Source organism: Ornithodoros turicata, chromosome 1, assembly GCF_037126465.1.
Source record: "Ornithodoros turicata isolate Travis chromosome 1, ASM3712646v1, whole genome shotgun sequence".
NCBI lineage: Eukaryota > Metazoa > Arthropoda > Arachnida > Ixodida > Argasidae > Ornithodoros > Ornithodoros turicata.
In genome coordinates, this window is record NC_088201.1 from 137,479,258 (window position 1) to 137,488,307 (window position 9,050).

A 9,050-nucleotide genomic window follows, 5' to 3' on the forward strand; every position below is an offset into this window, starting at 1 on the left:
AGGCTGTTCGTCATTAAGATTTTCCAACGGCGGTGGCGAAGCGATAGAATACAAGAGTTTTCCCCGAATGTCGGACCTTCGCTGAGAGGCCCCCATCGACTGTGAGTGAAACATCACACGAACGCGAGTTTTTACGTGTTCGGCTGAAATATTGACAGGTCTTGCATTGAAAGGTACTCGGAAGTCCGTATTTCACTGCGGTAGCTGTTGTCCTGGGCGACGGTCAGACCCGCCCCGCGCAATTACTTAGGAGATGTCCCAAACGCACTCAAAGCGTATTCCGCCAGTAAACGATCGAGATTATGAGTGCCGGAATGCAATTTAATTCAGCTTAATAAAGAGTACCGTACATTACCGGCGTCAGAAAACTGACATCCCTAATTTTCATTTCGACCTTCGGAAAGGAATAGTAATAGAGACCAGCTTTGCCGTCCAGTTTTGACCATTCTATGCCATCCGCAAATGTGGAGTGCTGACCGTTGTAGTTGAGACCGTTAAGGTTAGAGGTGTGGCAATATTGATACCACCATGCTCCTTTATACAACACAGCGCAGTTTCCCCAGTACAGGTCGTGGTCCTGGTCCTGTGTAGTGAACATGGCTCCGTTCGCGTCACTGAATGAATCGCTCCCTGGAACAGAAGGAAGAACAAGACCCAAGGGACAATTAAACGTGTGTTTAGCTCAGGGCTCTACCTCAAAACGACGAAAAGGCAATGTTATGTTTTCAAAAGCCCGACCACGATGGCCCCGACAGATGAGCACCATGTGACTGAAACTTCTCTTGCGAAAGCAGTAGTACATTATATACATGGCAAGAAATGTGATGGCGAGTAATATGACAAGCACTGCAAACAACAATACCGCACCAACCCACTTCCCCACTACAACAAAGCACCCCTATAAGGACGAATGTTTTTCACCGAAATCTGACAGGCTATAGCGGTTGGATTTGCCCGTCAACGGAAGAGTTGGCTCCCAATGCCCTATACCAATCGAATCCCTTTAAATACACTGCCAATTGTGAGGACGGTGCCCAGTGGAAGAACTGTCTGTCGGCAGCTCCCCGCCTGAGACTTTCAAGTATCGTCTTCAGTCTACGTTAACCGGATCGCTGTATCTTCCTGTTTTCGATGGCAAGAAATTGACATTGTAACAAGCACGTCACATTTTACTTTGCGTAATTATGAAGGACGCTTAAAAGCACAATACCAGACATCGTTAGTTCTCTGTCCCAATTTAGAGCTGTACACTTTGGTGAACAGGTGAGAGTACGTATGGGAAAACAGCTAACGGTGGGCTACTTGTTAGCTGTTGACTGTTCTACGAAACGGAATTTGTGGAAACCACGGGATGTGTCTGTAAATAGTTAGCGAGACTTACCTTCCCTCCCTGAGTATCCACCGACTGTGAGCTTAAAATGTTGCTTTTCGTCGGCAACCTTGAAGACGGAGTAGTCAGCCGTCAATATGTCTCCGGAACTATTCCCCAGTTGGATACGCAGCTCCACTGCCTTGTTTGAGGTCAGAGCGTGAATAGCGTTGAGACCTGCCAAGAAGTGTACCGCACGTTCATTTCAGGTAGAGAGGTTAGGCCATAGGTTTCGATCTGACCTTACCCAACCAGTATTCTCCCGCTGGGTGTCCGAAGCCGTTGACGTAGTCCTTCCATTTCTTATAGAAGTAGTCGGGCGAATTTCCAAACTGTCCTCTCCTCTGAATAACCTAAGTGCGGATTAGGTAGCAATGCATCGTATAGTCATACCTGAAATACTTTTTTTCACCACGATAATACAAGAGAAAACGCGACTTATTTAACTTGTTTAATTCTTAAGGGAAAGTCAAGCATCGCATCGCGTCCCATCCACCAGTCTTAATTGCTTCACACGGTTGAAATTACGCGCAAATTGCCGTTCCTCCTAACTCTGAGGGCAAGACGGAAACAAGCATCCTAAACGGCGTCGTCAAATCAGCATGAAGAAATGCCTGGACTTGCTGGACTCGTTTGTAAACTGTCGTTACTGTACGTTAGTACTACAGTTCATCACGCTTAAAATTCGAAAATTCTTAAGAAGGAAACAATGTTCAAACAAGCGAACTTTGTCATTACGAATAAACAAAATGACTCATGTCCTGACATTTTCATACATTGATTGGTGCTTTTGGCAAAACTGCCATCTTGTCCTGGTCGCAAGTTCTAGAAAACGTGATTTTGAGGTGATGTTAGTTTGTTTACATGTCGTTTTGCCGCTTACCAACATATTTTCGTCGCCATAACGCCAAGAGATGAACGTATTTTGCAGTGCAAACTATGCGGTGCTTCTTCCGCAACATGGTATCCCGTTTCTCCTTAGTTTAAGTACATCGTATCGGCTTTAACGCGCGGTCGGTATCACATCTTTGAAAGTCGTCAGCAGAATGAGGCCTTACGTGCAAAACTGCGCGTTTCACTGCGAGATTGTCGGATAAAAATAATTACCGTGATCGAAAGACATCCAAAACGTCGCGCAGAAACAACAACCGCCTTGTTTACAAATGGTTTGGCTGTCGATCACGGGCGCCGCCATCTTGAAGGTCACGTGTGCCTTGACGTATGCTGTGACGTGCGACCAAGACCTGTTCAGGATGCATTTCATTCGCCCAGCACGCTTTCGTCTACGGAGCAATACATTGGATGCCACTCCTGTGGTAAAACCTTTTTACGTGTCATTGCACGCAAGGTAGAAAGACAGGAACAAACTTCGGCATCGCGTATTAATGTCAGAGGAGTGAGAGCATCGGTGATTCCTCTTGGGTCTCGTGAGCCCGTGACCTTTCCCGCGGCAGCCACACTAGCGGGGATGACTGCTCTAGCGTGATGAGTTTAGGTATTCGCGGTGCCGATAGAAAAAAGAGAAAAATATGGAGATGCGCCGATTTTCTGCTCGTCCATTACTCTCTTTAACTGTCAAACGTGGAATCAAGTTCACGTCGGTGCAAATAACCTTCCTTTACATTTATGCGGCATAACTTAGGTCAAAGCCCCTTTTAAATCTCATTGTCTTGAAGCGTGTAACCAGTACTCCTTAAAGACCCTTACCCTGTATTCACAGAAGTCAGTTTTTTGCCGGCTGACGCCCAGGCGGCAGGGAACGTCACCGCTCTCTAGTGACACGTGACCGGCGCTTTTCGCCGCGTCACCACTTCCTATTATCCGGAGCGGCAGTCGGAGGCAGCCGGACATCTTGTCCTCCCGGCACCGATTCTGACCACCGACGGCGTCTGCTGCCGGCAGAAGGAGAAGATGACGCAGCAGATACGGATCGCGTTTGCTTTTTATTTCATCAGGATTGTTCTGTGTGTGTCCCATACAACGGCATTCACTGTACTATGGCAAATTCTGAATTGGAACGCCAACGATGCTTGGCTTTACCGCGAAACTAGTGCAATGACACACCGGCGCAGCAGCTTCGGAACAATTATGCAATGCATAGATAGATGCCTACAATGCAGTGTTGCATAGAATGCTTTTTCTTTGCGTGAGGCGAAACAGACACGGAATACAAAGTATGAATTTTATAAACGCGGACATTTCTTTCGCTGGACAAACCCTGACTATACACAATCGTTCGCGTGTACCTTTTCAATATATGTATAAACACATAATAACTGGAAGCTACTCTTCGTACCGAAAGGAAAATAAAAATTGAATGGCTTTAATTTAATTTAATTAGTTATTGCCTAGCTGTAGCTCGATATCGCAGCGTCGTAACCAGTCTATCACTTGTCGGGACGCTATCGCACTTATATTGGTGCTCAGCATCGAGATACGCTTCATTTGTGGAAAATAAAATCAAATGTGAGGACGTCTATTCTCGAAATACTCTGACAGGAGTTTGGGTCGTCCACACGGAGATGTGGGTTAAGGCTGTTTTACATTCCATAAGGCTTATTCAGTATCTATTCTCTGGCCCATATCTTGTCCCGGTTTTTCATGTGAATGCACTCTGAGCGCAAGGAGCGCAAGTGCAATAAGTTTTCTCTTTCATTGGTCCATCTTACGCTAGACACAGACGAAATGCAAGCGCAAAAGAGGAAACAGAAGGAAATGGAAAACTGACAGCCGTCGGCAAAATGACCCGTGTGAACGCTAGAGAATGAGCAAGCGTCTTCAGACGCGTAGTGACCTCGTTTCTCTCGGATAACCTTTCACTCCTTCCCAACTTGCTGCCGGCAGAAAACTGACTCGTGTGGATACAGGGTTAAGCGAAAGATTGCTGGGGATCTCGTCAGCGTCTCTGTAAGTCACGTAGAAATCGCAAGGAGAGAAGCTAGTATAAAAAATAACAGAGAGAGAGAAAGAGAAATCGGGTTAGGAAAGAGTTCTAACAAGGCTGCGCTCTTCTCCGGAGCACCGAAATTCAGAAGCCGCCGTGATAGGTACTGTTCACTCATATTTGCTGAAGCTTTAGATTTGTGCTACTAAAATTAGCGCACTTCGGTAAAATAATTACGCAGTCCTAAGAAGGTTAGCGTTTTGGGATACACACTGCGCTCTAACACACAGTTACCGTCCATCCTCCGCCGTCTGTTTCCATATCACAGTAAGCAGAGACAGGCCGTGGTGAGTTCTTGTAAGGGAAGATGTCGTAGATACCACTGCGGTGCTTGCCAGTGGCGAAGATGTCCGCGCAATCGCTCGGACGTCCTAATGGTCCAAAGTAAAAGTGCATCTTTATAGAAGCTAGCGCACATGTTGGCTTGAAGCTTCATCACCGTTTTGACTATTTAACACCAGCGTAGCTTGCTCTAACATAGAAGCTAGCTTTTTGTATAAGTTCGTGAGTCGTGCTTACCAGTTGGGAGGAGCTCTTTGAGTGTCGCAACACATTCCTCAATCATTCCCGAGGTCCGCCAGGGAGGTAGTGCACATTGAATCGTTGAGGCAACAATAAGCGTCGTTAACGCAGAAGCAATCATCTTACGAACCTGCAGGTATTCGCAACATGCAGTGCATACAACAACTAAAATCGGATCACACTTTTAAAATGAAGCCATCGAGGTGTGCGTTTTTTTTTACAACATACGGTGAGAAGAGCGTCTCCGCAGGAGTGCAAGATGCAGTTTGCACGCATGGGCGTACCGAGAGGGGGACAGGGGTGGTGTATCCCCCGGGGCCTCAAGGTCACTTATGAAATTTGTGCACTACTTATTCATAGGTCGTCATGATTTTTCTTGCACCCGCACAGTCCGCAGTGTCCGTCTCCAGGAGAGAGGTAAGGGCAGTGATTTTTCCAGACCCCCCTACACCCCCAACAGCCCCCAAAATCTGGAGAAGACCCTTAAAATTTTGTGAGATTACACAATATGTCGTCAGAAGCATGTAAATACCCCACATTGCGGACCCGAACCACCCCCCAAGGACGAAACTCTGGTTAAACACTGGGTGAGGGGGTTGCACGCTTTGTGGACGCTTCCACCCACGGGAAGCACTTTGCCTCACCCCTTGAAAAAAAAAAAAAAAAGAAACATGGGAACGACCATGCTTTCACCCCTTTTTATGCGCCTTTACGGTATGAGATAAGGGGAAAATATGGAAAAGATTATGCAGAAGTGTTGGTAACAAAATAATGGAACTGTTACTCTGCATTCAATTGTTATTAGTTGCTGGCGAATGGTACCAAGTTGGCGCAACCTAGAGTAAACAAAGCCTGATCGCTTAAAGAATGTGACGTAATCGATATGAGGGAACTAAAGTGAATTTTTTTTTCCTCGGGGAATGAAGGATTCCGTTACCTTGACACAAAGACTAAAGGAACGGGATTCATGCATTGCATTCATGCTTTTGTGTTGGTGTCAAGCTAACACCGTCTTTCATAACCATGATGATAATTTTTTGCAGCTAAAAGCCCCTCTAAGAGTTCACCAATCACGACTGTGCTTCCTGTGGCCGCAGCTATGGAGAAAAACCACCATCAGCCACATGGCCAGCCACTCGGTAGTCAGAGAAAGCCTGAGTTTGAAGCCAAACGCCTGCGAATGCGGCGTTTGGCTGAAGGCGACCACATCGTGACGACAACCTGCCCTGACAAGCTGCTTCGAAGATCACCACCACCATATGTACACGTGGTGAAAAGAGGAGGAGGAAGTAAGCAGCCGTTCTTTGTCTACGTGGCATTCACCATGTTTCTACCAAAATGTCTAGATTGTGTGACACGCGCAAATGCACCGCACCAGCATTCACATGTTCATAGGACACGGCGAAAGACGAGTAGCAAGTCATGTGTCCGTAAGGTAATGTCCCAGAACTTCGACGGTCAAACGCTTCAAGAATTAGTCATCCCAAGGACCAAGTATAGGACTCTCAAACACTTGCCATAACCTTGCCTATAGACAAACACAAATAGGACAGCCGTCTTTCGTGTACAGCATAATGGAAGAGGACGGTATGGTTAGAAACTTGTACGCAGCTTCCGGATATATAATGCGGTGCAAAAATAAAGGAATACCCCTGAAAATGGCGGTATATCGCCCCAGTCCCACTTTCACGTTGTCAAAAGCATTCTATTGCATTCAGCATCGTCGAGAACCACAGAAAGGATACTTTTCTTTTTCACAAGGTTGTATCATATAATGTTTTCATATTTCTCGCACATTTTTATATTTTGGCCTAGTGAAAAATATAGGAACACTTGGAGTTTTAGATAAGTGTACACAAGCAAATTAATATTATATCACTGAATACTTTAGGGCTTTGGCAGCAATAACGTCGGCGAAACGGCATTGAACACTCTCAATGGACAATTTCATTATTCGCGTCACACCTGGTGGCGGAATGCCGAACGTCGTATCTTTTCCCCCCCAATAAACATGATGACGCTTTTCGGACCTGCACGTTGCGTGGGAAGGTAGCAAGAGAAGATTGGAAGAAGAATGGGGAAAGAGTGAAAGCGCATTGTACTCATTACCAGTACAAAGGGTTGCCAAATGTCGACCTCAAACATCTGGGTAACCTTGAAGCCGATTGTCGCCCCCAGTGATCATGGCGGTGGCCTGCAGGTGGCTGCGCACGCGCACACTTTTGCCCCGGAAAAGGTCCATTAGGTAATGTGTGGTGTCGGCATCGGCGCACTCCCATGCATCCCATATTGCTTCTTTCAGCTCTTAGCGTGTACAATACTGGCGTCCGTTCGCGTAAATCCTGCGGAGAGTTCCCCATAGGTTCTCGAGTGGGTTTGGGTCAGGACTATGGACTGGCCAAGGCAGGACTTGTTAGCCTTTTTCTATAATCAAACTCAAACTCAGCCTCCACTCATACTCGGGTGGGCTGGCTCACGTGTACTGCATCATTATCTCGCTGGAAGTATAGATGCCCTGACGACGTCGACGACGACGGCACGGAAGAAGGAGACCTTGAAGGGGGCTGTGTGAATGGCTACAGAATTCATTCTACAACTGACGAAGTCGACATTAAAGTAGGACCCGCAACAAAATCACCACAAAGGTTGCGCTATGTCCGTAATCTTTGGGATGTCAGGAACATGGCATCTTTTGCCGGCGCTGCTTCATTTGACCCGCTCGTTCTCTGCAGGGACACTGCCTTTTTTTCCACCAAAGCGTACTTGCTTCTATCCCGTTGCAATCGACGCCGCAATGGTCGGCTAAATATGTTGCATAAGTGATTTCGGCAAGAGATTCACTACACGACGGAAACGGCAACTACATGGGACGTCCTTTTTTGTTTCCTTCAAAACGCAAGAAAGAATGCAGCTTTCGAAGCAGACGACAATGCTGGGTGACGTCACGGTATCCTCCTCCGGACGAACCGCCGTAGTAGAGAGCTCCTCGCAGTTCGGTTTCGGCTTGCGCATTAATCGTTCGCGCAAAGTGCTTTATCTCTGGCCGTGTTGTTCATGTTTTTAAACTTCAGTCGGCATTTGAATCTACCGATTATTTTCTCAACTCTCCTCTACCAGTGTGGTATCCGAGAATGGAATAGCTTACCTTCTCATATTGCTACTGTTACCAATCATGATGAATTTGTTACCTTGTGTGAAGTAGAGTTTTTGTTTAGTGCTCAAATATAGGTTATGGGCGCATGTTTTACCCCCTGATGTAATGACTCTTCTGAGGCTCTTCAGGTAAATAAATGAAATGAAATGAAATGAAATGAAATGAAAACTGAATGCGACTGTTGTATTCGGTACCGAGAAGGTGGTTCGTGTTCGCTATGATGCTCACAATTTTTTTTTTTTTCGGGTCCTTGCGAAGTGCTTTAAGCGCGCCTGTGCTGAAGAAGGAGCCCAAGCCATCACTGATGATCAGCCAAACTGAAAGTTTGTGAAATTTGTGCGAAAAGGTGTTAAAGATTATACTGCCATTTCTGACGATTTTCAGCCATACATAATCAGATAACACAGCTCAAATGTGCAGCCGATGTAACAAATGTACAAGAGCCAGTGCGGCGCGATACCGCCGCTCTGAGAGGTGCCCCTATAGTTATGCACCGCACTGTATAATCTGGATAGAGTGGCATGTCGGACGTGGGACTTACATTTAAAACGTGCCTTGAAGCTCCTGGATTGGCGATGAGTTGCTGTTTGCGGAGGGTATCAGACAGCGCCCTGGATTCGCCCATGCCAGGTCGCAAGAGACACACTATATATAGGGTGTTCATCGGAAGCTGTAACTCCTTGGTTGTTTCAGCATTTCCCGGAAATCCAGGTGCCCGTCTGTCAGATGAGGAAGTTATGGAAAAGGATTGGTTGTACGTTCCTGACGCGTCGGTTTTTTCTTGCCATGAGCCTTGATCCATGTACAAAAAGCTCGTGATCATGAAGCGGCATTGTGTGTCTCGGGCGTGTTCGTCAAATGTGAACGATATACAGTCAAACCCCCATATATGAACCATGGACTTGTGAATTCCCTCGTTACGTGAATGACCAATGCTGAGCAGCGAAACATTCTTTTTTGCACGTGAATATGCGTTTACAGAACTTGACATTTTAATGATCTTCAAACTATTAACGTGAATGAAAGTAATCAATAGAGCGCGGAAAAATATGCACTACAAA

General features: G+C 46.3%; 1 protein-coding gene across 1 annotated transcript; it reads right to left on the bottom strand.

Annotated features, from left to right (window-relative positions):
* Positions 1 to 300: 300 nt before the first annotated feature.
* LOC135369720 (techylectin-5A-like) lies at positions 301 to 8,638 on the bottom strand. The gene is made up of 6 exons (XM_064603236.1): positions 8,531 to 8,638; positions 4,833 to 4,965; positions 4,548 to 4,684; positions 1,617 to 1,722; positions 1,382 to 1,546; positions 301 to 630 (listed from the first exon to the last, which is right to left on the bottom strand). The coding sequence occupies exons 1-6, from the start codon at positions 8,612 to 8,614 to the stop codon at positions 332 to 334; spliced, it is 924 nt and encodes a 307-aa protein (XP_064459306.1). The 5' UTR covers positions 8,615 to 8,638; the 3' UTR covers positions 301 to 331.
* Positions 8,639 to 9,050: the final 412 nt, after the last annotated feature.

Coding starts and splice junctions, on each gene's coding strand:
- LOC135369720 (XM_064603236.1), bottom strand. CDS start 8,614: ATGGGCGAATCCAGGGCGCTGTCTGATACCCTCCGCAAACAGCAACTC. Junction 1,723..4,547: donor CAGACGGCGGAGGATGGACG/GTAACTGTGTGT, acceptor ATCCGCACTTAG/GTTATTCAGAGGAGAGGACA. Junction 631..1,381: donor TGGATACTCAGGGAGGGAAG/GTAAGTCTCGCT, acceptor CTTCTGTTCCAG/GGAGCGATTCATTCAGTGAC.